The sequence below is a fragment of the Lepisma saccharinum genome, chromosome 17 (assembly GCF_977018435.1).
Source record: "Lepisma saccharinum chromosome 17, izLepSacc3.1, whole genome shotgun sequence".
Taxonomy (NCBI): domain Eukaryota; kingdom Metazoa; phylum Arthropoda; class Insecta; order Zygentoma; family Lepismatidae; genus Lepisma; species Lepisma saccharinum.
This window is the reverse complement of record NC_139245.1, coordinates 49,941,958-49,969,902: the sequence shown is the minus strand read 5'-3', so window position 1 is coordinate 49,969,902 and position 27,945 is coordinate 49,941,958. Positions and strand designations below refer to the sequence as shown.

At 36.0% G+C, this 27,945-nt stretch overlaps 1 protein-coding gene across 3 annotated transcripts in view; it reads right to left on the bottom strand.

The window, feature by feature from the left end:
- The window catches only part of LOC146001739 (uncharacterized), a 91,824-nt gene that overhangs the window by 44,222 nt on the left and 19,657 nt on the right, over nucleotides 1–27,945 (bottom strand). Inside the window, exon 3 of one of the 3 annotated variants that reach the window (XM_083139441.1) lies at nucleotides 60–3,074. The exons of the other annotated variants lie outside the window; for them this stretch is intronic. Within the exon in view, the coding sequence (XP_082995567.1) occupies nucleotides 1,745–3,074 (1,330 nt within the window). The 3' untranslated portion in view covers nucleotides 60–1,744. Of the gene's footprint in view, nucleotides 1–59; nucleotides 3,075–27,945 lie in introns of those variants that run through there. 3 annotated transcript variants of the gene reach the window in all.

The window sequence follows — 27,945 nt, the reverse complement described above, 5'->3', positions numbered from 1 at the left end:
TTTTGAATTGTGATATCAGGAACAACTTATAAGAGGCAGGGAAGTTGTTACAAGCGATTTTATTTTTAAAAAAGGGGAGCATGATCAGTCAACATGGAAGACTGGATGGGGACCCATAACGTGAACTTTTATATTACTACCTGTAAAAATGGAGTTGTTTTATTATGGGAAAACGAAGGTTCGATAGGTAGAAAGACTCATTGTATTACCTTCCATTGACACCTGTATTCATGGATTTTACCCACTGGTATGGTGAGAGAGAATAGTACACATCCCGCAGGTGGCCTATTCTAATGTTTGAGGGATTCACATGCTTACATTGTCATGTGCATTTCTGTGCATCGCACAGCAAGCTGCTGTTTAGTGAAAAGAAAAATGCATGTCACATGGGTCACTGGGTCACAATTACATCAGCTGTTTTTGGAGTGATCCGTCTCAAAACCAGAGCAGTTGTCACCTAATGAGGCTCTGGCTCTGGCAACTAGAACTATGTCATAGGTGATCATCTTGGCTTTCAACTATTATTTGCAAGTATTCTTCAAAGTTTTGTTATACACCTTGTAATCAGTAGGTCCCCAGTGAGGTCACATCACACAGTTGCCTGTCCTTTACTCAAACAATCATAAGCTTCAATCATGTGATATCCTCAATTATATATGGTGTCATAATTACATAGTCATGAGTATTTTTTTTTTTTAGTACCACTGATACATGTAGCCTGAATCTTGGTTCAGTACCATCTGTCTACTAAGCCCCGCAACAGGATAAGTTTGCAGCAGGTTTTATGTATGTTAGACCAGCGCTCAGCATGTCCCATGACAGTCTTGCCTCAACTGCCAGGCTGTTCCTATTACAGATAGTTAGAAAATCGGCAGAAATGCAGCAGAACTATATTCTGCTCGTACGTTTGGGTACATATGTGAGAAAAGTTGCTGCAAACGTAACCTGTCGTGGGTTACTTTACCCTGTAATATAATGATGCAGTTTGTCCACAAGTTAAAAAAAAAATCTTATAATACCAACTGCATTTGTTATGGATTTGTGTATGTGCCTCTAAAGATATCAAAGCAAATTCAAAGAAAAGGAAACCTATTATAAGCTATAAAATAAACAACTAGTATCTAAACATTTTGTTAAAAGATAATAAACTAACTTAACAAATGTACTTGTTGTGGACATAGAAAGGATGTAGAGGACAGCAACCACCAGCTCCAGAAACTAAATGTCTCTCATTACATGACTGACATATACTGTAGCTTTTCTATTACCATCTCTTCAAGATCTCTCCTCATTCTCAGTGTATTTCTCTAACTTCCAACCAACATTTTATGTTCTCCTCCACCTCTGGTCTGTTAACTTCCCCCCTCCCTTCCTTCATTCATCACAACTATAATTCCAAATTGTGAGAATACATAAAACAGTGTTCAGTAAATTATTAAACAAATCCTCCATTTGCATCAATAGTTCACGTAAATAGCATTGGTTTTGATAAGGCAGCACTGAGTAATGTGTGTGTGGGACATTTGTGCTGCTATGAGGATGCAGATCATGGAGGGTTAAACACACAAAACGCTTCTCAAAACTCTGAACTGGTGAATGTTCAGAAAGATACACCAACTACGTACATAATTTGATCCATTTCAAACACACAATGGTCTCTCCTCACTACATATTCTTGAATGTTATTTTTAAGGGCATACTTCTGTGTAAAAGATTTATTACATGCTGAACACACAAAATGCTTTCACATACAATGGACTTTGGAATGTACTTTAAGATAATTCAACACTCGAAATGACTTGCCGCACGTTGAACACAGAAAAGGCCTCTCTTCACTATGAATTCTTGAATGTCTTCTAAGAAATTCCTTGCATCTAAATGATTTGTTACACGTTGAACACACGTATGGCTTCTCACCAGTATGCATTCTTAAATGTGTTGTGAGATAATACTTCTGTGCAAATGATTTATTACACTTTGCACACACATGGGGCTTCTCTCCAGTGTGAGTTCTTATATGTGCTCCAAGAGTTCCATAATGTGCAAATGATTTGTTACATGTTGAACACACATATGGCCTCTCGCCACTGTGAATTCTTAAATGTTCTTTAAGATTACCCTTCTCTAGAAATGATTTGTTACACTTTGAACACATATGGGGTTTCTCCCCAGTATGAATTCTTAAATGTTGGTTCAGATTATGCTTGTGTGGAAATGATTTGTTACACTGTGAACAATGAAACTGTTTGTCTTCAGTATGAATTTTTATATGCCCTATAAGATCGCACTTCCGTGCAAAAAATTTGTTACATGTTGCACAGTTGAAAGGCTTCTCAACACTATGGATTTTTGAATGTGCTTTAAGATAGCTCAAGTCTTTAAATGACTTGTTGCATGTTGGGCACAGAAAGGGTTTCCCTTCACTATGAATAATTAAATGTCTTGTAAGGCTTCTCATTTCTACAAATGACTTGTTACACGTTGAACACACATAGAGATCAGTATGCATTTTTGAATGCTTTCTAAGATAATCATTCTGTGCAAACGATTTGTTACACACTGAACACACAAAAGGCTTTCCCTCAGCACTATGAATTGTTGAATGTCTTTTAAGCCATCTCAACTCTCCAAAAGACTTGCCGCATGTTGAACACAGAAAGGGGTTCTCTCCAGTATGAATTCTGAAATGTATTCTAAGATCTTTGTTCTCTGCATATGATTTGTTACACTTTGAACATGAATAGGGCTTTTCTCCTGTATGAACTTTTGAATGTCTTCTAAGAGCTCCTTTGTGAGGAAATGATTTGTTGCAAGTTGAACATGCATATGGCTTTTCTCCAGTATGAATTCTGAAATGTTTTTTAAGATCTTTGTTCTCTGCATATGATTTGTTACACTTCGGACATGAATAGGGCTTTTCTCCTGTATGAATTCTTGAATGTCTTCTAAGAGCTGCTTTCCGAGGAAATGATTTCTTGCAAGATGAACAAACAAAAGACTTCTCTGAATACATATCACTGTGCATGCATTCAGGTTGAAAGTCACCTCTAATCAATGTGTAATGCAGTGATAACCTAGAAGAAGATATACATCATTAAAGGCAATTTATTAACAGGATGTTTCAGAAAAGATGCAGTACTTTCACTAAGATTTACGTAAAATTCTCTGCAGGGGTGCCCATCCCCCCACCCCAGGCTTATGATGCACTCCCCCTAAAACAGGTAGAACATCCCCCCCTTTTATGCCAAATTATTTGCTCAAATTATTATCTTCAGACAAAATTTGCGGAACAGTGTAACAGACATATTTAAGCAATATCTGATTACTTTAGGTATTGTTTACAATGTAGACAATTACATGTATATTGTATATTACTTGACGTTGATGGAAATAACATTTTACACAAATGATAATAATTTCTGACGTTGTTGCAGCAAGCTTATTGATAATTTCCTCAATTGGCTCCACTTTTAAAATATCGAACTCACAAGATGGAATTAAGGTAGACATTAACCACTGATCTACCATACATGAACGAAGTCGGTTTTTAATGGCTCTAATTACATTCATTGTGCATTCTGCAGAGCAATTTGTCAACTTATTTTATATAATACAGGGTTGGAAAATTTATTTTTTTGTTTAAAACATGTTCTTAATGATTTAAGCAGTGCTTCAAACAGAACTGAAAGAAAACATGTTTTAAACAAATAAAACGTTTAAAACATAATGCCAAGAATACTGATTTTCTAATAATGATTAATAACGAATCTCTTAATAATGCAAGGAAGGACTATGTTCCTAGTTATAAAGTAATCGCTTGACTAACTTCTTAAAATACTTATTTTTGTTAATCTTAAAAGTTACATCTCACATGTAGGCTGTTCAAGAAGCTTCAAGTTATGCACAGTTGCCAGGCCCCACTCTATTCACGTGGTAGCTACTCTGGTTTTCGGAATACAACATTTTTTCGTAGGGGTGTGCAGGATCCCGAAAAGTCAGGACCGGGATCGGGAAAAAAAATTTCCATCCCGATCCTGATTTTGGGAAATGAATTCCTGACTTTTCGGGATCCTGAGCAGTCGGGAAATACCGAATGTTCATTTTAAAAAGTTGTTAATTTTCGATGTTTTCTTCATTGTAAGTGTCTGGAACTTATCGGAAATTGTTAGTTTTTATTCCAGAAATGCAAAAATATCACTTAAAGTGAAAATGATGTGTAGAATTCGAGATTTCCAGAGCTTTGGGAAATTTCAAACTTTTCCCATCCCGAAAGATGGGATTTAAAAAATTTCCCATCCCGGCCAAAAAAATACAACAAAATATTGTCATTAACAACTGTGTGTAGTGTATTAAGTGAGAAACAAAACTGTTTCATCTATATAGTATTAAATTTCAATTTTTTTTATGACACTTGTAAAAAAACATACCCAGATGTTTTAAAGAGGGCCACGTGTACTCATCACGATATGTTTCTTTGTTAACTGATTATACATTTTCAGCTACTCAACAGATTTTTGTGCAGAATAAACAAAATGACACAGAATGAATGAAAATACACAGTTACAAAACACACACATAACCACAAACTATCAAACATCAAGTATAAAAATGTCTTTTAAGCAAGTCTGAAAAAAAATGTTGTAAAACACATTGTTTTAAATGTTGTAAACATTTGTAAAGAAACAAAGCCATGTGTTTTAAACATTTAAAACAAGGTGTTTTAAACACTTTTGTTTAAACATGCCAACCCTGATATAACCTGTAAATTTGGAAAGGTCGAAAACTGGACAACAACATGGTATGGTTTAAGAAATCCATTCTTAACCCATTTATGTAGATAAATAACTTATTCAGAACCTGTCATGTCGTGTGTACCTGAACTTTCTAACTTTCTCAATCCCATCTTCTCCATTGCGATTAACCACAAGGTAGAAAAGCGAAGTTAAATATCCCAATATTAATAATGTTTTTCATTGCAAAGCTTCAGAAACACTTTACAATCAAACCATGTGAACAGGAAGGATAGTATAAAAAAAATTTTAAAAAACTTTTCAAATAATTACCTGTCATGTTTCTCGTGGCTCATCTCATTAGGCTGATTTTGTTAACCTGGTCCTGAATCTGAACCTGAAGCACTTTCATCATTGGTGTAATTTTGCCCACTTCCAAATTTAACTTCCACAGTTTTGTACTTTATGGGAAGATTATTTTTAGTTTTAGATTCATGTTCAAGTTTATAGTGTTTTTTACCACTTATCCTGGTAATGAATGGTATTACACGTGCACTCCACACACATGTATTTGAACTGTCTTGAAAGACACTTTAGAATGAATATTCCCCTTTCAATTTACATAGTCAATAAAAGTAAGCTTTAGACAAAGAAAACTGACAGTATTATAAAATTATCCAGTCAGTTGTAGCACAGGAACACAACAAGTGAACGTGAACAGTAGCGGCGATTGGGTTCCAAAATTAGGGGAGCAAAGTGCCCAAACTGGGGGAGGGGCAGGACAGTTTACTTTCCCTTAGTACATTAGGTTTAACATAGTGCAGGGGCAGAAGTGACAAAAAGTGTGTGTGTGTGGGGGGGGGGAATTCGCCCACGACCTCTCCCTCCCCAATCCCCGCCATTGCAAGTGAAACAAATCGTGCCTGAAATCATCCAACACTATGACTGAAGTCTGCAGTGTCCGAAAAACACCAGACATTGTTTACTACTGGCCGAGATGCCAACAATTGAAAGGTGCATAACATTCAGAACCTTTAAACACAGTTCACTCATGTTTCCTAACATAAATGTACAAAACTGCCTTTGCTCACTGCCATTGTTAATGTACTGAACCTTATTTTTAACATTTTGTCTGTTTGACTATGCGAACAGCGCAACCCCCCCCCCCCCACACACACACAGGGTGCGAAATCATTTAAGACTGGTTAGGGGGTGAAAGATCTTAATCTAAAAAAACCCTCCCCACAAACATACATACATAAATTATATGATATACATATTTATAATGTTATTAAAAGTAAAAATAAATTACTAATTTAAAAATATTATTATTAATTATCCAAAAATAAAAATAAATTTGTTACTTTTAAATATATCAGATATTATAAAGTAGCAAACTAAGTCCTTTACTAACTGGTTAAAGATGTTATTAAATTATGAAATAATTGAAGTGGTTTTACTATGTGTAAGTTTTTATTAAGTTTTTGCTTTATGCTAATATAAATCAATTAGATTTCATAGTTATAATTGTTTTGCATTGTTGTTTTACTTTTATTGTGCATATTGTTGTAGATTTGTTAATTATCTCTTGAGAGAGAACAACATTGAACACATACAACTACACTAATTGTGTATATATTTTATATCATTCTTAGTACAGTATATTTGAAATTAAATGTAAATGTTTATCTTCTGTATGTTGTAACAAACACTCTCCCCCCGAAAATTTTTGAGGCCAAATTTTTGATGCGAGAACCCCCACCCCAGGATTTTGCACCCTGCCACTCCCTCTTCAAAACTGATTCTAAAGGCATAAGCGGTGGTGCTTCATTTAAACCCCATCACCGCGATCAGCCAGAGGTAGGTAGAGAAACTGTACATAATAACCATAACTAAAAATCAATAAGAAGTCAATCAAATGAAACAATACCTTCATTTTTGTGTGAAGATATGTAGAAGTGGCAGCTAAACTATAAAATTTTGTCCCCCACAAAAAATTCCCATGGTGCAGGCACATCATGAATCCCCCGTGTGGGCACCCCTGGTTCCCTGATATACATAGCATTACATCATTTTCTCAATAAATATTGTCTAATACTAACTATGACACAATAAAGACCTATCAACACTTATTCTAAAGTAAAAATGCTATCTGTCAAACACAAAATAATTTCATGTATTGAGATATAATTAATAATCTGCTATATTTTCCAAAACAAAGTGTTTTCTCAGAAGAAGGCAATGTTAGTATTTTATTAATAATATCTTTTAACTTTTTTTTCAGAAAAGGATAGTGGTCATGAAAATGACAGGGGGGTCATTCCATGCCAATTCAACACAGAAAATGAACATTTCCAACATGACCCTCTCAGATTTCTTTGAAATTTGGTGCATTCAATGATCCTGATACAAGATGGAAAACTACCAATTTCCAGAGGTATATGACGATTGTGACGAAAGTTACAGGTCTGCAAAGTTTGGAAATTGTGTGAAATTTAAACACGTCTGTCTCGAGATAAATGACTATAATTCTGGTTCTAATCCAGATACAGCAATGAAATTTATATCATTGAAAAGCTAATGATTAGAGCTTTACATTGATATGCAACATGGCCTATTTCTAAGAATTTTCACATTCAAGGTCATTGCCTTCAATATTTTTGAAAAAATTATCTTTGACTGCTCCAATATATTACTATAACCATGGCAAATATCAAAATGCACACCAAAGGCATCATGCCCAAAAAAATATTTTGTCTACATCACTACACTATCAAAATGCTGTAAACAGCTGTATATCCAGTTTTACAGTGCTCTCTGAAATCTCATTCAGTCTGAATTTAATGACAGTTGTTATGAAGAATCATCTGTACTTGATTAGTGAAATTTATTTTATATTTTAGTCCTGGTGTGACCAATGACACAACACACAGTGCCAATGTCAGACATCCTCATTCTGAACAGTAAGGCTGAATACAGTAGCCAATAGCCATCACTGTTATTCTGACCAACTGGTGAACATGTCTGCTTGTCACCAGCCAATCAGAGAAATTTCTATTTCAACCAATCATCACTACACTATCAAAATGCTGTAAACAGCTGTATATCCAGTTTTACAGTGATTTTTGATGGATGTGGCTAAAAGGTTGTGTGAAGTTGTTTATCTGTGGTAGTAAGAACAAATGTCTGATTTCTACATTTGTTTGAATTGGTTGCGTGAAAGTGACTGAAATTGTGTTTATTTTGTGACAATTAAACAAAGTTATTATATTCAAGCGTGTGATTTAGATCTTCGAGAAGTGAATATAAGAAGTAAAAGGCTAAGGTCTACAAAAAGAGTCAAATGGAAGACTCAAACGATTGTCATAATGCTGCATTAATGCAAAATGCTAGTGTTAATGTTAGTAATATGGATCCCCATGCTCCTCCTCCTTCTCCAGCGCAATATATCGAAGTGGATAACATTAATAATGAAGAGAATCAATGCAATAATTCACGACAAGGATCAATGACTCAAAACACAGAGAACTATATCAAGTCTCAGAACAAAAGAATCTCCTCTCCTTCTCAGAATTTATATGAGCTCAACAGTTCTGGCCCATACATTGTCTGGATAGAGGATATAGGGAAGAATGTTGGAAATCTAGCTGGGAGAAGCCTAGGAAATAAATTTAGGAAGGCAGAAATACCAGCGAAGCAAATCTGTTCTGGAGGCGAACAATTTTGTCAAATACGAAATTCCAAGCTGAGCTCTCGATCAAATCTCGCATACCGCAATCTTTACTACAGCGAGAAGGACTAGTGTACGGGATAGAAATATGATGTTAGCGAGCAGGATGTACTGGATGGCATTCAATCTCCTATCCCAGTCATTGATGTCAAACACATGAAAAAGAAGTTGTGGAAAATGATGGATCATTTTTGCTAAGAGATACAAAACGTGTATGTCTCACATTTTTGGAGTGAATAATTCCACAAAAAATAATCATAAATAGCATGATACATGAAGTTAATCCCAGGCAAAAAGCTGTTCTTCAGTGCAGACAATGTTTCAGATACACACACACGACAACTCAAGTGCCGTTCCCAACCAAAATGTGCAACCTGCAGATAACCAAAATGTGCAACCTGCAGAGAGAATAAGCATGGTTCCTCCCGTAACCAACCAGCTAAATGCTCTAATTGCCAAGGATCTCATGGCGAACGATAATCTCTCTTACCGTGAGGTTAGACAAATTATTGAAGGCACATATATACAACCGCCATCTATAGAGGAAATTCTGAATCCCATTGTAAGCAAAACAGATTTTCCTACTATTCAGTTTCGCAACTGACTAAATGCTTCACCCAGTATATCAAAAATTCTAAATTATAATGCACAACCCACCCTCACATCCAAACCCATCACAATTGCAAATCACAGCCCCAACATTAATAAATGGCAAGATCATTCTGTTGGATCAAATCTAACTCCATTTGCTTCAACGATTCATCATCCTATTCCACATACACCAGGGAAGTCGATAGAAGTACATAAAAATATCAGAGTGACATCAAAAGAAAAAAGGAAACATCCAAGGAAACCCATCCACATCATCAATTACAGACACTTCTTCTACTGAGTCAGAACCCAAGCCCTCTTTAAATATAGTGCAAAATGCTTATTCTAATTCTCATTCCTCAAGGATACAGCATGCTAATTCAACAGATAAAAACTTAGAACAATCATCCTCTTATCATCCATCTGAAAATATTCACGAGGTTTACACTTCATTATTAAAGACAATACCGCTTCTATGGTCTACTCTTGTGCAAATAAAAGAGTTTCAGCAACAAAAACTTCTTTTACAACATATTAATATCCTATCTACAAACCTGCTGGCTGTTTTACAGAATCTCACCTCTTAATTAATCAATTAAATAAAAGTTGACTAATATGACATTATTACTTCAATGGAATGTCAATAGCTTCTCTGCACGTAAACTAGATTTACTAAAACTAGTGACGGAAAGACATCCTTTAATACTGTGTTTACAAGAAACTAAGGGTCGTCAGCAAGAAATATATATAGAATTTCATATTATCATTGTATAGGACCTCCATACAAACACACGGAACGGGGAATTGGTATATATGTTCATGAAAAAGTACCCTACCAGGAAATACAATTACCTAAACAAAAAACTATTTCGAATTTATAAAGTAGAAGCAAGAGCAATCCAAATTTACATAGCAGGATATAAAATTACGATAAGCAATGTATATATCCCTTCCAATTACAATTCTCAAAATATAAAACAAACTGATTTACAAGATTTAACGTTCAACATACCCAGTCCTTATTTAATTGTCGGGGATTTTAATGGGCATCACGATGTTTGGGGTATGCATGCAACAGATAGACTTGGCATTAATATAGTGGATTGGATGGATGACAACTCTTTCATTGTCCTAAATGATGGATCACCAACACACATACCTCGAAATGGAAGTAATCCAACATCAATTGATTTATCTATAACATCGGACACATTATTCCCTCAACTTCAGTGGTTCATAGAGGATGAACTCCATGGTAGCGAGCATTTTCCCATCAATATTAATGCCCAATTTTTACCAAACCAACTTTTTCCCCCAGTCCCATTACCAACTCTCTGCTGGAAAACAAACAATTTAAAATGGGAATTATATAAAATATTAAGAGATTAATTTATTCTAAGTAAACATCTAAATTCCTCCCAGCCTATATCTTATTCACTGCTACTTCAATATATTATTAAAGCTTTAGATATACTAACCTCGCGTAAAAATACTCATTGTGAAACAATGTTTCCAAAGATACATTGGTGGACGACAGAATGTGAAGAGACAAATTCAAATAGGAAAATCAGAGAAAAACAATATGCCTCATGCCCCAATCCTGAAAACCTTATAGCATGGAAAAAGTCCATAGCTCAAGCACGGAAAATATATTTACAAGCCAAACGACAAACATGGCTTAACTACTGCAATTCGATAGATATGCAGGAATCATCCCAAAATATTTGGCATACATTCAATTCTTTACGCAAACCACATTCTCCTCAAAAAAGACCGATAGATGACATTTGGCAACATCAATTTCTTTCCCAATTAACTCCACCATCTGTTCACCTACATTATGATATTAAAGAGAATTTCCCGTCAAAATTTACAAAAGTTTTTCCACCTGTAACCCGAGAGGAATTAAGAACAATTTTAAAAATTGTGAAAAACACAGCGGCAGTTCTTGATGGTATTCCCTACCAGGCCATAACATATTTACCGAATACCGGATTAGATATTCTTGTTTCACATTATAACAATATATATCGAACCAGCATAGTTCCGTTAGAGTGGAAAAATCATGTAGTTGTTCCAATTTTAAAAACAAACAAATCTCCGCACTATGCATCCTCATACATACCTATAGTACTCATTTCAGTTTTGGAAAAAAAATTTGAGCGCACAATGAAAAATAGACTATCCTGGTTATTAGAACGTGAAATTTTTTTTTCATCCCACACAATTTGGATTCCGAACTAATCTTAGTAGTCAAGATGCTATAGCCACTCTAACAGCAGCAATTCAAAATAGTAAAATTACACGTTCCTACTGTTTCAGTTTGTTTATAGATGTTGAAAAAGCTTACGATTCTATAAATTTACATAATCTTTGTCATAAATTAGGTAATCTTCATATACACCCAAAACTTTCAACAATTGTGTGGAATCTATATTCCAACAGAATTACATTTGGATGGTTCTCCGATAAATTAAGCGATCCTCATTCCATTTCAATCGGCATACCTCAAGTCTCACCTCTGAGCCCTCTCTTATTCAATATTTATACGAATGAGATACATGCATTACCAATTCAACCATTTCATCCCCTTTAGTATGCAGATGATTTCTGTTTCTATAACATTACAGATGATGCTACTCAAGGTATTACAGCAATGCAGAATTTAATCTCCACCTTAAGAGCGTGGTTTTTCAAAGAAGGATTATCTATCAGCAAAACAAAATCAAAAATTATTTGTTTTAATAATAAGCGATTGGGTTCTTATCCCAACAATATATCACACATTTCTAATATCCCAGTAATAGAAACATATAAATATCTAGGTATACATTTTGACAGGCGATTTACATTTACACACATTACGCATTTAATCAATAAAGGCCGTAAAATAATAAATATACTCCGTAGTATGACAACAATTAAATGGGGTGGCCACCCAAAATTTTACTTATATTTTACAGGAATTGTTTTCGATCAAACTTTGAATATGGAGCCTTTAGTGATGGGGGTGCAAAAGTAAGTTTTTTTAGACAAAATAGACATACTACAGAGAAAAGCTTTGAGGACCTGCTTAGGTCTCATGCAGTCCTGTTCCAATGTCAGTGTATATATGTAAAACAGAGAAACTAGCTTGACACATAGACGGATCCAATTAACAATAAATTTTCTGCTCAAAACCTGGGAAAATCATACGCATCCATTCAATAAATTGTTTGAAATACAAAAACAATGGGCAGAAACTAAAGTCATAGATCCTATTTTGCATATTGCCAATACATAGACCCGGAAACCTGTGCAAAGTCTTTCGCCTTTCAACATCCTTTAATTTATCAATTAGACATACCTTTATATACTCAATGCAATATCCATTTCAAGGATCTAGGAAGATATCATGTAATCAAGTTAATCAAGATGCCACACATCTCTTTTTACAGTGTCCTAATTTCGACAGAGAACGAGATAAATTATATAATGGTTTGCATCGCTATGGAGTTCCATTCCCTACATCTCTAATTGCCCTGCTCACGGATCCCATTCCTCCCACTATATGGCTTCTTTATGGAAATGCAAGAAGATGTAATTTGACGATCTAACACAGCATAGTGTTAAATACATTTTGCAAAAAACTCAGAAAGATGACCAACATCGACTAACAGTTGATAGGGTAAAAAAAAAACAAAAAAAAACTGTCAAACTGCAGTGAAGTGTACATGTGCTGTTAGGTAATATTTCTTGAATGTGTAGTAATAGTTTGTAAAAAAAATGGATATCAAGTCCAAAATTTACTGCTGCAATCCATTTAAAGAACAAGGTCATGCAAGAGTACTGAAGAATTTGAGGAATGTGCAGGAGTGGATGGTAAATAAGTGTAATAATGTATTGCAAGGTCGGAAAATTTGCAGCAAATGTAGAAACAAAATATCACAAAACCTATCAACACCTGCTGAAGTCGCCTCAGCTGTACTGCCACAGAAGATGTAAGTGAAGATGAAATACACTCTGTAAAGAAAAAATAGCGACATTTGCTCGGATATGGTTTTCACAAGATTCATTAACTAAAATGATTTTGTACATGAATTCCTGATAATATTACAATGCATATTCGCAATGAGCAGTCCAACCTTAACTACATACACCACAGTTTCAGCTTATTGACATGACTATAATGAACTTATATGCATATATAACTAGCTGTGTGTGTGTTTCAATAAAAAAGTCCTTGTAGAGAGTAATACATAAAAGTCAAAGAAACAAAAAGAATAGCACAAAACAAAAAAAAAATAGAATATCTTAAGGGTAAGACATATTGTGTACGAACATCGAGAGTACAACACAGCAAACTAGTATTTTGTATGACCACCATGGGCTTTCTGCATTGCAGCCAATCATTGAGGCATGCTGTTTACAAGGTTATGGCAGTGCAACCTCGATTTCATAGAACCAAACCCGGATTATCTGTTCCAGGAGTTCTCTCCTATTCAAGAATGTCTTGTTATGCAGTCTTCCGCTCATAATGGCCCACATGGGATTCATGTCAGGTTTGGAAGCCACCAGTGTCTCGAAATACTCATTTCCTTGAACCACGTATTGACGATTTTCGCTCGGTGACATGAGGCATTATCGTCCTGGAAAACAAATTAGTCCATATTTTCTCCAGAAAGGTAGTCTCTAGCTGTTGTGAGAACTTTAAATTTCAGAATTTGAAGATATTTTCGTGCATCAACTGACCTCTCCATCCTTCCGACGCCTTGAGCAGTAAAGGAAGCCCACACCATCACTCTGCCACTGAATTTTTGCATCTCTGAAACACAATCCTTTTCAAGTTCCTCACCCTTTCACATCCACAACTTCACACCATTATCGTTTCCCATTATTCTAAATCTCTTTTTGTTGGAGAAAATTACGTGCTTCCACTCGTCTTCAGTCCAACTTGAATATCGCCTCACAAACTCACGTCTTGCTTCCCTGTGTGCTTGTGTCAGCTTCAGCTTCTTACGAGGTTTCTTCCTCTCAATACCCACTTCGCGCAGTCAAGACAATACAGTTGTATGGCTGACTGCAATTCCAAGGTCATTTCTAATTACAGAAGCGAGTTGGCGGTAACTCATTCCTCGATTCTGCAGTGCTGCTGTTTTCATTTTCCGATCTACTCTGGATGATGTTTTCCTTTTTCTACCACACTGTTGCCAAAGTGACGATTTGTTATGCTGGTTTTACTTGTGAATTACTCTTCCTGCTGTTGAATGGTGGATTTTGAGTATTCCACCGATCTCCCTGAGTGATTTACCTTCGCTGTGCAAAGTAAGAATTTTGCATTGCTTACGTGGCAACAAGTCACATTTCTTACCCATTTTACTTGTTTAGAGTCCACACACAGAAACAATATCACACAAAAACAACACTACACAACAACAATACTGCCAGTTGACACTGTACAAACAATGAGAAAGCACAAAACAGTCACAAACTGCTGTTTACCTTGGCCTACACATTCACAACTGCAATGCAGAATTCTCACGACGATAACTGATGAGGCGCTTTCAGAGCCATCTGGCGGGAATATTACTGATACACAAACATTTAACTAGCGCCGTTCGTGACCATAGGTGTCACAGATAATGCAACGAAACTATCCTACTCTTCCTTTCCTTTTATTTCTTTTCTAGCGAGCCGAAACTATGATTTTCTGTGTAAGTTACTGTGAGAATTGAGGTGTCGCTATTTTTTTCTTTACAGAGTGTAGCACCTGATCTGGCACTGGATTGTTTAAATACTAGCCTGCAGTATCTAGATGAATCTAGTGTGAAGAAAAAGAGACTTTAGCAGGAGAAAAAGTACCCAAAGCAAAAATTGAAAAAGGTAGCCTCAGTGTTGGAGCATACTTATGTGGCAAAACCTGAAAAAAGAAGAGTGTGAAGAACATGCAGAAAGTGAAATCATAGTCCAGCTGAAAGATAAGTTTCACAATTCAGACAGTATGTGTGACAAAATCAAGGAAAACCATGAAAGAATTTTCTGCTTCAGATTACATGTTACGGAGAGCAAAACAGTTAGTGGCAGAACATGGTACACATATTAGTGACACCAATCCAAAGCCAGGTAAGACATTGTGTGAGAAAACAGTTCAACATGTACGTGACTTTTACTGCGATCATAATATGAGCCTTGTGATGCCAAAAAGAAAGACTATGTGTCTGTGGAAGAAAATGGAGTTCAAGTACGTAAGCAGAAGCAGCTAGTGTTGCACAATCTTAACCTTTTGCATCCCAAGCATCTCGATCGAGATCCTACATGTAACCCCTTGCATCCTGAGCATCTCGATGGAGATCCTCTGGCATGCTCGTAGTTTTTACATCATATTGTTGCTATTTTTGGCTGGATTTGCGATTTTCTTCTTTTATATTATTGTTAACACATATTCTGTACTGTAAAGACTTTTGCATGTCTTGTTCTTCCATAAAGAGGGGAGGAAATGGAAGCTTCCTTTGAAACTGAGTCAGTGGCGCATAGACATGTCGTTTTGGGGACACAAGTCGTGTTCTATTGCTCGCATGATAATAGTGCAATTATTTTCTTGTTCCAGACATGACAGAGATCATTTCCACGTGTATTTTGAGAATATCCTGTACTTTGTTGTCCAGGGGCAGATGGGGGAAGGGGCATTTTTCTTCAGAAATTTTGGAATTTTCCGGTTCCTCCCCCCCCCCCCCACCATACACTCAATGTGCATGTAGTCCGAATCTATGGTTCATTCCACGTATAACGGTACTTGATTCATCTGTTTAGGGCAATTAGCCTTCAATATACAGGCGTTTCAAGGTAACTCTGCAATCCGAGGCTTGAGTCAGTGGCGCACAGACATGTCATTTGGGGGGAGGGGGGTAAAAGTCACGTTCTATTGCTCGTATGATAACAGTGCAATTATTTTCTTGTTCCAGACATACCAGCGATCATTTCCATGTATATTTTGACAATCTCCTGTACTTTGTTGTCCAGGGGCGGAGGGGGGAAGGGCATTTTTCTTCAGAAATTTTGGAATTTTCTGGTCCCTCCCCTCCCCCCACATCCACATATACACTCAATGTGAATAAATTGTATGTAGTCCGAATCTATGGTTCATTCCACGCATAACGGTACTTGATTCGTCCATCTAGAGCAATTACCTTCGGACCTACAGTCGTTTCAAGGTAACTGCGCATTTTGCTGAATGGCTCAGTGGCGTACAGACATGTCGTTTTGGGGTTACAAGTCGTGTTCTATTGATCATATCATAATAGTGCAATTATTTTCTTGTTCCTAACACTCCAGCGATTATTTTCATGTGTATTGTTATAATGTCTTGTACTTTTTGTCAGGGGGGGAGGGGGGGAGGGAACCCCATTTTTTTCTTCAAAAATTTTGGAATTTTCAGTGTCCAATCCCCCTTCCCTCCAATATATGACGAATGTGCATAAATTTTATATAGTCCGAATCTATGGTTCATTCTGAGTAAAACAATATATCATTTGTCTGTCCACGGCAATTAGCGTCTGATCGAGTCATTTTTATAAAACTCTGCATTTTGCTGAAAATCAGCTTGGGCAGCAAGGGGGTTACATGCAAAAGAGGCTCGGGTGGCTAAAGGTTAAAGAAATGTATGCATATTTCAAAGACACATACCCAGATGTAAAAATTGGATTCTCAAAATTTTGTGAGCTGCGGCCAAAGCACTGTGTTCTTGCCAATGCCAGTGGGACCCATGCAGTTTGCGTGTGTGTCTCACACCAGAATTGTAAGTTAATGGTTGAAGGGTGTAAAATAAAAGAACTAACAAAACATGAAGAACATACATTACCATCATACAAGCACTGTCTAGCATTTGTTACATGCAATCCTGCTCTTCCAGCATGTTTCTTAGGTGCATATTCCTATTGTACGTGTGACAAAACTGACTGATTATCTCTTTGGTAGGAATGGCATTGATGAAATTACATATAAGTGTTGGTTGACTACAGGCAGAGCAGTTCTCGAGACTATAACAAAATCAACAGATGATTTCATCGAGGTGTTTGCATTCGTGTCATTCTATAGAATGAAGGGATCTTGAACCAGTTAATTGATGGGGTGATGTAAACTACTCATCATTCATCCTCTTGATGAGACCACTCGTCATTGACATGACGAGTTATTGCTTGGCATGCGAAAGGTACAAATTACACAAAAGGAATTAAACTACTGAAAAGACAATGGCAACTCGTTGGATTTTGTGAACCGTTGAACCTGTATCATGGCTGGGTGTAGGATAATTACCTGTCTAACTGAAGTCTCTGAGCTGAATGAAAATAGCGAAGTCCTCTGTAAGCTTCTAACTTGTTGACCAAAGCGTGCTTCCACTATCGACCTCCTGTCTTGCTGACCTCCTCTCTCTACCAACTCAATTCCCAAAGTCCAGTCACTTCCCAGCTTGTCTCACCTCTATATTCCCTGGCCATCGAGCTCTTCCTCGATGCCGAATCGCCGAATCGTGTTTATTATAATTGCTACCATGCAAACCGCTGACACCAAACCCAGAAGTATTACCTGCTTCCTGAATACTCAGGAGGTTTGCATGGCACAACACAATGCATTGTAAACATGCCTAAGAGGCTTGAGACAGCTGAGAAAAACAAGTGAATGCCCTGGTCAACATGAAGCGTTCAGAGAGACTTAATAAAATAAACATACAATCCTAGGGATTGATACGTTCGCGCCCTCTAGGAAAAATTTTCTTCTTTGAAAATTTAAAAGTCAAATCGCAAAGCTTGACATGACTCAGGTTCGCCAATTCCATATATTTTCTTAAAAAACCCAAATATACAAAAGAAAATCCACCAAAACATACCTTCCCTTGTTTGCCGTAGCCTGAAGGAAAGAAAAATTTTTATTCCCTAAACTCTATAATGAATAATACCCTTAATACTAACAAATTCGTATGTTTATACGATGTAAAAAACAATAATATATACTATTATAGGACTAGAAATCACAAAAGTTCGTGTCGTTAAGCGAAAAAACTCTTAATGTACCACATTTTGTGCGTACGTACTATTTGTTATGTATAATTGCTCATCCATTCGCTCCGAGTCAAGAGTCTGTGATGCCTCGCCACGCGGTAAAGACTCTGTGTCTTCCGCGAGGCCAACGGCTGGCTTTTGGGCTGCAGCATCTTCAAGATTGAACGAAATTCACAATGTTAGTTTATATTGTCACTCGATATAGACTCTTCAAACTAAAAATACCTTGAAAAGGTGCACAAATAAGTACACGTAAGTAAGCATGTAAAACATTGTCACATCTCACTGTTTTGTCCGTGTGAAAGCCTGATTATATAAAAAATGCGTATGTTTTACGAACTATGTAGCACTGCACTCCTAACATCGCCAAATATATAAACTTGCATGGCTGTGTTGCACATTCCAATGTATTATTATACAATATTCAAATGCATATAGTGAGTTACACTGAAAACTGTCGCTGGTAAAACTTAAGTATAGCGTTCAATTTTCTTTTCTACGTTTAAACTGTACACTGTATACACAACTATGGCGTGGTGAATACCTTTGTATGACTGCACACAAAATTAATAATCTTCCAAGTGACAAAACTATGTGCTTAAGTTATAAATATCAAAAATGTTTTGCGAACAAATATGTCGCTTTCAATATTCCATGTTGGTGAAAAGAAAGAGATAAAAAAAATAACAATAATACCTGCATGCGACAAACATATGCATAAAATATTGGCACTAAAGCATGCTTTCTAAAATGTTCGAAAGTGCTATAATTATGTTATTTGTATTGCTTGCATGTCCATTTATTATTCGAAGTGCAAAATTTCATCGTAAAAAAAATTATGCACTAATTGATGCTAACACTGGTCAATTGACACCACTGGTGCGTGTCGCTTCCTTGTAGTATGATGTACACTTGCATGCATATAAAACTAGTTCTTATGCATGACACAAAACTAAAAAATGTATATAAGGGCTATGGAAAAGTATTATTTCCCATAATGCATGTTAAATAACCAAATAGATACACATGATAGGAGCTCGCATGTGTATGTGTAGAAACACTGTAGCACAATTCTGTAATTATTGTTTGTGACCAGAACTGCTGTTTGTAGAATGTATGTTTTCTCTGCTTCCTCTTCTTTCTGGATTGCTTGTCGTCTTGACTGCATTGGGCAATGTAAAAATGTAGTAAATTACCCGTAGAACTTGGGAGATAGGGAAAAATTGTTGTTCGAACTGCAGTGTGGAGGGAAATTTTATCTAGCTCCATCACTAGCTGTTGTTGATAATGTGTAGTCTGTTATACTGGGAAATGTATGGTTGATTACATCCTTCCTGTAAAAGGTAGTCTCTGTGTAATAATTAGAAATGTCTGCATGTCTCCCTCAAATTGGTGGTGACGATTCTCTTCTTGAAATAGTGCTTAAAATGTCTGCATGTCTCCCTCGTAGAATGGTAATCAGTCTTTCTGCCTGGTAATAGACTGCCTGCGGATGTCCGTCACAAAAAATGCCCATGGATGGTGTAGGCATTGCTTGTCCATGGTGCTCCGTATAGACAGGTTAGGTTAAATAAAGGGAAAATTATGACAAAGAAAGGAAATTGCAATAGGATGGGTATATATAATTCAAGTATGCATGTACACAAAACCAACTAATTTCCACTGCCTTTTCTTAAAATCAAATTAAATTGTCTCATCAAAATTAAAATATAATTAAAATAAATAAATAAAATAATTGCCATAACTTTTTGAAAATAAATAAGGAAAATTTAAATAAAATATCCAACCGTAATTAAAATATTAATGTCCATGATTAATGTGTTGCCTTAACCTATTAATTATTACTGTGCTGCTCTGAATTAATCTGTTTCGCAAGCTGATGATGCTTATAAAAATAATATCCTAAGGTTGCGGTTAATAACACATTCCAAATAACAAAAACTAATATAGACATAGGCAAAGGGTTTAGAACTAATTCTTGAAATGAAATGTTCTTACTAATTGATTGATTAAGTTGTTTTAAAGCAAGTTCAAGCGAAGTCCATTGGGGAATAGTGAAATCAGATAAATTCTTTGGAATATTAAGTAATAACTCAATTTCCTGCATTTTGACTTGTTCGAAGGCTAAAATTCTTGTGTGTAAAATTTGTTGATCCACAATAATCTGTGAAAAATCCTGATAATTAAAAAATAAAGATTCCCCTTCGTTAAGCTGAATTGATCTGTGCGTGTTCAAATTATTATTCAAATTCTGAATAACAATAAATTGACCTGAGCCTGATATTAAAATACCATTACGTGTCCTAATGAACTGAAATGATTTATTGTCAGTAATAGATTTCACTTCAAAATTACAAGAAACTGACCTATTGTGTAAAAGTAAATCTTCCAAACACTGTACATCTCTATCGATGGTAACTTCACTATGCGAGCAGAGATAAAAAAAGTTTTTAAGCTCGCATGCACTCTCAACAATTTGCACTAATCGTGGACTTCCCTTATGTTGCATACTGTAGGTTAACTCTGGGATTCGAATGCGAGACCATGAGTTGTTATGCAAAATGCCTAAGTTAACTGCTCGAAAAATAGGAGCGATGTCATTCATCTGTACTAAAGGTGTCTCTAAAAGTAAATGAAATGATCTACTACTGGGTTCATAATTAATCAAATATACTTTGGTCAAGGAATAAAATAATCCTATGTCTGTTTTATAAAGTGAATCTTTAAAATCGGGATGATGCTGAATGAATGTACGAAGCCAATTAGGAGTTAAAATGTGATAAGATAATTTTCCCGAGGCTATTTCCATAATTATAAAATCTAAACGCTCAATCATCTCAGAGGCGTGCAATAAGGCAACTATATGTCTCTCTTCATTATAATCATAACAAAATTTAGCTAATAATTCTTCCTTTAAATGCAAAACTGATTGCTTCAAAACTACCAAAATCCCATTAACAATGTTCACCATTTTTACTTGACTCTGTTTCATATTCTGTACTTCCTGAATTATATGATGTTGATTGGCTGCTAAAGTTTTAACTGATTGGGATAAATGATGAACTGACATAGTATTGAAAACAGAAAGTCCTGCACTGAACAAATTTATTAAATTAAGAAAAATCTGCCTCTTTTCCCTGTTATGAATATTAGTAACATTCTGATATAAATTTTGGCAATTAGGCCTTACGTCTCCTACTGTAAATTTACATGGGAAATACTGAGAAATTTCGGTAAGATAATCATTAATTTTGGTGCTGGTATCATTATGAATGACTTTCCATTGCGCACATGCGGAGTCATTGTCAGCCTGAATATGTGCATCAATGAATATGTTCACAGTTGTAAAAATATTCTTACTACTATGAATGGTTAACCCTTGTCTCTCATAATATAAGCCTAATGATTTAAAAAATATGTCTTGCGACTGTTCATTGTTGGGTAAGGCTCCAATAAAATGAATCAGGGATAGGAGTAGGATTAAAATCCAAAATAGGAAAGTAATTCTGCTAGTAGCCATGCTTCTGTAAGAAAAAAAAAAAATTCCTGCATCAGTACAGCTTGAAGTTGGGATATATACCTTAGTAAGGCTAAAATTATGCTGATGTAATAACTAAGTATGGGATCAGATAAGTAACTAGATCGATGTTAGGGAAGGGGTGGGAAATAACACATCAGCAATATCATGCGAAAGATGTTAGAGAGATACCGTAACTCTTCAGTTAGGGAGAATCATGGGGCATATTGGCGTTGATCCCTGTGACTTCTGGATTAGCGAATTGGAGAGAGTGCCCGAAATAACAGAAAACATCACCAACTACATCCCCCTAGTATTAGAAGGTCGTTCGTGGGATTTGAGGATCAAGTATATGGTAAATTACGTAATCAAAGATAGGCTGTCGTGGAATATAGAAACCCTTTCTCAACTTGAAGATCTGGTGCAAGTATATTGGGAGAAGGTAAAACAACTAAAACATTTTATAGTGACCTGCCCCAAAAACTTGCGGAGACGCTTAAGCGCCCTCCAGCAAGAGCTTGAGACAGTCGAGGACGACTTCCTGTGGGTAGGGAACTTGTTCCACAGCTGCCGGAGCTGGGGCGTCTTTGACATAGACTTGGAGTAGGGTAAGTGAACAAAATTTTCCTAAAACTAACTAATAATAATAATTTCGCAAATTATAACATTTGTGATAAACCACACTGTTTAAATTTGGAAAGGCTAACGATGCCGTGGCGACTTTTGCTGCACATGCCTGTGCCAATCACCGAGGCTTAGCCTGGCATGTTGCTAAAAATCTTGATTACTCTAAGTGCATAAAGTGCTAAAATTGTCCTTTTGTAGAAATTTCCCTGATTTTATCAAAATTTCGTTTGACTTTATCCTGATTTAAACCAAATGTACGTCGATTTCCCAAAACTTACTTACTATAAATATCTCTATGAAAAACGGGAAAATTGTGCGAGAAAAACGCAAAAAAAAAATTCGTCTTGTTGTTCCTTTGAAAATTATTGGTCGTGATTAGTCTGAAGTGCATAAATGCGACGTTTTACGGAAATTTTTATCTATATGGAACAAAATATCCCTAACATTGTTTACATGAACTTCTATCGTAAAAATCAAATTCTGATGGCTATATGCGTAACTAAACTGATTCCCTAAAATTTTACTGAACGAACGCCACTAACTCAAAAAAAAATATTCAAAGCTTATGGTAAGTGTTTTCTGACTTCCAGCGTGTTCAAAGTACTCGGAAGAGAGCTTGAGTGCAGAAAAGGAATTCGCTGATACCAGACATTCTAAATTGTGCAAGGTTGCATTTGTGGTCGCTGGACGCAACTGAAAATTTCTCTATGGCGATAACAAGAGCTCTGGCAAATTCGCTGCCGTGCTTGCCGACTTCGGGTACGTTCGGGTGTCGTCGGAGAGGTGGAGGGGAAAAGGTTACTGCTTCGAGCAGCGGGCATAGGAACGGAGAAGGAAAATGCAACGCCAGGATTCGTTGATACATGGAATGACGCGTAACTGTTTACAAAACTTTAACTTACTACGAACAAAGTCTAGTAAGCGCTGCAGGAGTTCGAAATAAAATCAAGGACGTTGAAATGACGTAATAAATTGGATGGAAAGAAAAACTTCGTTGCGCTTGCGAGAGTGTGTTACTTGAACACTTCCGTCCTCGTAATAACAACAGTTGGGAAGCTGTTAGCCAACTAAATGACTAATAAACATTGCATAAAGTACAAACAAACATAAAAAATGAATTATACTTAAAATTTGAATCGTAATTAATATAAAATTCTAGTCGAACATGAGGTCGTAGAAAATATGGTCTGTAAACGAAACAACAGGTTCGGAAACCTGAAAATTTGGCTTACTTTCTGCTTTTAAAGTAACACTTGAAACTTTCTCGACTTTTACTGGTGACTGATTCGCAAATGACTCTTTAACTTTTACAACTGGCTGAACACAGGATGAAATAGGCAATTCACTTTCAATTTTGCGACTGTTTTGAACAAAATTAGGACCCTTGCTTACGGCAAATTTCTGAACTCTATCTTTAACGGATAAAATATTCCTCGGCACATCTACACTGTCGTCTTTAGTGACTAAACTATTTCTGGATAAATCTTGAACTTCTTGTTGTACCCTAGGTTGAATAATAATGGACTGAGGGAGTGGAGGGGGAATTGGCGGGTGACTCGTTTTTAATGGTACCACTTCAACAATCGGTGCAATATCGTCGTAAATCTGATCAATGGGCGGTGAATCATTATTAAGTTTGCTTAACTGTAACTCGTTGGTACACTCATGGTCATAAGTAATAGATTTCTTGCGTTGACATTGAAAATAACAGATTATGAAAATTATAAAAATACTAATAATAAATGTTGTTAATAATAAAATTGTAATTATATTATAAGGATAGTCAAAAGACTTGTTCAACAGATAAATAAAATTATAAGCTTTTACGTATGGAAGAAATCCGTTTAAAATAACTAAAATCGCAATGATTTTCATGTTGCTTAGGCAATCAAAACAAACAGTTCTTCAAAGCTAATACGTACTTTAAGCCTGCCTAGTCTAAGTAGTAGATATTTTAACTCAACTTTTAATTATTTCTGACTCTAGGCTCAAATTATCTGCGTGATTTATTTATTTAATATAATTTATTTATTCTCTAAATTTATTAGCACTGGTTAACTTATCTTATTTTAAATTTTACTGCAAACTTCTCTTATTCTGATTTCAGGTGTTATATTTAAATACTTAAAATTAATTGAACCGTACTAAGGTACAAGGTAAGGAAAAATTGAGTCTGATTGACTCCTGACTACCTGAAATAAAATAATAATTATTATTTATGCGATCTTTAAATGCATTAAAATACTAACATCACTAAAACTTGAAGAATCTTTAATTCTCTCTACTCATTCTAAAATATGCTTAGCATATTATTGTGGCAAAGCTTTAAACTAAAACCGTTGTGGTTTAATCATTATCATTCTGCGATGGCAGAATGGATTTCCAGGATTATCGGTTGCAATCCAATATCCGAAGGAAAATACTTGTTATAGGAGCGCAAAAAAAATCTTGACGTCGACGTCTACATATTCATATAGTATAAATATTCTCATAACTGGCGCTTAAAAATAAACTTTGCTAATATAATCATATACCTTCTTCTGAAGAGTAACTATAAAATTCTAGTGATATATCCGCTGAGCTAGTATTATTACATACTGCAAAAAAAAACTTTTGTGCCTAAAGCACATTATTAAATAATAAGTCTGCTTTTAATCTTTAATATTATTAGTGCTATTTTATTATAAATTATTATTATGTCACGCGAGTGGATTTAATATATTAGACCTGTTTCACTTTAATAAATGCCGTAACTTGGAGCAAAATTGCAATATTTGTAATTTAAGATTTAAAACAAACTACATTTTCAACTTTTTAACGTTCGAAGCTACAACGTGCTAAGGATAAATATTCAACTGTCAAACGAAACATTGTTTCGGACAGGAAAAAAAATATAAATATATACTAACAAAAAAAATCTCGTTAATATGTGAGAAACGTCCACGCCGTGTGATGCTCTCATAATTCTCTTCTAGTTATTCAAAATAAGTTGGCTGTGCCTAACTTTGCTTAAAGCATATAAGTATATGTATATCTGTGTACGGATTCATTCTCGTCACTACTGCTTACCTGTGAACGGACATCTCTCGTCACTGCAGCCTAATTATACATCTATTACTTCTCAACTAGAACTTTTAATTAATCGGGCGGTTTATACCCTAAATCACGGTACGCCACTCTAACTATATACGCCTGGCGTAATAGCGGACATAATTGTACAGCGTGTCGAGGAATATAATTGGCGTTTTGTCTCTTTACATATTAACATGAATTGAAAATTTTTAGGCAATGTATGCGTAAGTTAAGGTAACGTAAGGCAAGTGACTATCTCGTATAAACTTGACTATCTCCTTAATCTAAGCTCCCTTCATGAGGTGCTAGGAGACTTCAGTCATTAAGAATATAAATGAGTGGTCCTCGGGGCCTTATTCGTTCCCAAAACTATATATGTATAAAATGTAATATCCTCGTTGCAAAAGTCTTAGCAGTCATAGTTCAAGCATTCTAAATCCTTTACAAGTTATGGTCAGTTTTAAACCAAATTTAAATTAAACTTTTAAAGAATTTCAATTAATAATAATATATTGACTTAAACAAGCATACTCTGTGCCATAACTCATTAAAATGCACATAGTGCTGATTGACTCTGACTCGGTGGCACTAATGTATTTTCCTCATTCATAAATAACTTTAAAATCCACTTTTAATCCACGTTATTAATTAATTAAAATGTTAAAGGTAAAATCGTTTACTGTTCACTGTAGCTTACTGCATCCTCATAACCAACGTTGTAATAATTTTCGTATTCAAGATTATATAAAAAAAAATCTAAAATCACTGTCAATGCAAGAAATCTTCAAATCTAAATGCCTTTCCCTTATTCCTTATGTAAAATTCTGGATGGTAAAAATTTCCCAGGTGGGAATTTGTTGTAGCCATGGTACCGGGTTCGTGAGTGAACCACAGAGCTACCAGGAGCAGATTGATAGGGAAACGTCCACAGACGTCCCTGGCCGACCGCATTTCTGGCAAAATGTGGCTGCCTGAAACCCGACATCGAACCTTCCGCCACGCGGAATGCCGGACGCTCCTGATACAAAAGCGCCAGCTCGACGCGGGTAACCGCGACGGAGCTAGGGCGCAGGTTCCTCCGCATTTTACATTTCGCTGATTATCGACCCAAACTTGAAGTCGATAAATTTAATCGAATTCATCCTCATGTTAGACTAAACATCTATCATGGCATATATAAATTCTTCTTCCCCCCCATTAATGCAAAAAAAAACTTTAAGCCCTATGTATTTTCAAAATTGAAATATGGCAAGGACATAATGAAAAACTAAACAAATGAGCAAAATTTTGGGGTGGGATTTGACCATGTGTCAATATTTGGGGTTAACAAAAATTAATCTTTCAATTTTCATTTAGTTCATGAAGAAATAAATTAAAATCCCAGCACCTCGACCACGTGTCAAAATTTGGGGTGGGAAATAATTCTAAACTGGTTAACAAACTCTTTTCTCATCGCATTTCCGAAAAAATGCATGAGAAGCCCTAGCAAATCCACCACGTGTCAAAATTAGGGGTGGGGTTTAAATTTAAACTGGTTGTTGAAACCTCTTTTCTCATCGCATTTCCGAAAAAATTGATGAAAGCCCTAAGCACCTCCATCCACGTGTCATTCTATAGAATGAAGGGATCTTGAACCAGTTAATTGATGGGGTGATGTAAACTACTCATCATTCATCCTCTTGATGAGACCACTCGTCATTGACATGACGAGTTATTGCTTGGCATGCGAAAGGTACAAATTACACAAAAGGAATTAAACTACTGAAAAGACAATGGCAACTCGTTGGATTTTGTGAACCGTTGAACCTGTATCATGGCTGGGTGTAGGATAATTACCTGTCTAACTGAAGTCTCTGAGCTGAATGAAAATAGCGAAGTCCTCTGTAAGCTTCTAACTTGTTGACCAAAGCGTGCTTCCACTATCGACCTCCTGTCTTGCTGACCTCCTCTCTCTACCAACTCAATTCCCAAAGTCCAGTCACTTCCCAGCTTGTCTCACCTCTATATTCCCTGGCCATCGAGCTCTTCCTCGATGCCGAATCGCCGAATCGTGTTTATTATAATTGCTACCATGCAAACCGCTGACACCAAACCCAGAAGTATTACCTGCTTCCTGAATACTCAGGAGGTTTGCATGGCACAACACAATGCATTGTAAACATGCCTAAGAGGCTTGAGACAGCTGAGAAAAACAAGTGAATGCCCTGGTCAACATGAAGCGTTCAGAGAGACTTAATAAAATAAACATACAATCCTAGGGATTGATACGCATTGAGTTTACAACAGCTCCTAACACACTCATTTATCACACAGCAGCAGTCACAATTCTTTAAAACACTAAAGAAGAACTCAAAGTAAATGAATATGTTGTTTGTGATTTTGCAGAGAATTACTCCATCATTCAGGGCAAAGTACAGGGATTCCATTGGAATAATTCACGATTCACCCATTTGTGGCTTACTACAGAGACACAAATACTAATGAAATACACCATGTGTCATATGTGGAAATATCTGACTGCCTTCATCATGTGTGTGCATTCTTTCCAGTACAATTTCATCAATTTCCTGAAATGCCACTTTCCAACTCCAAAGCTCATTTATTATTTTTCGGATGGATGTGCTGCCCAATACAAAAACAGGA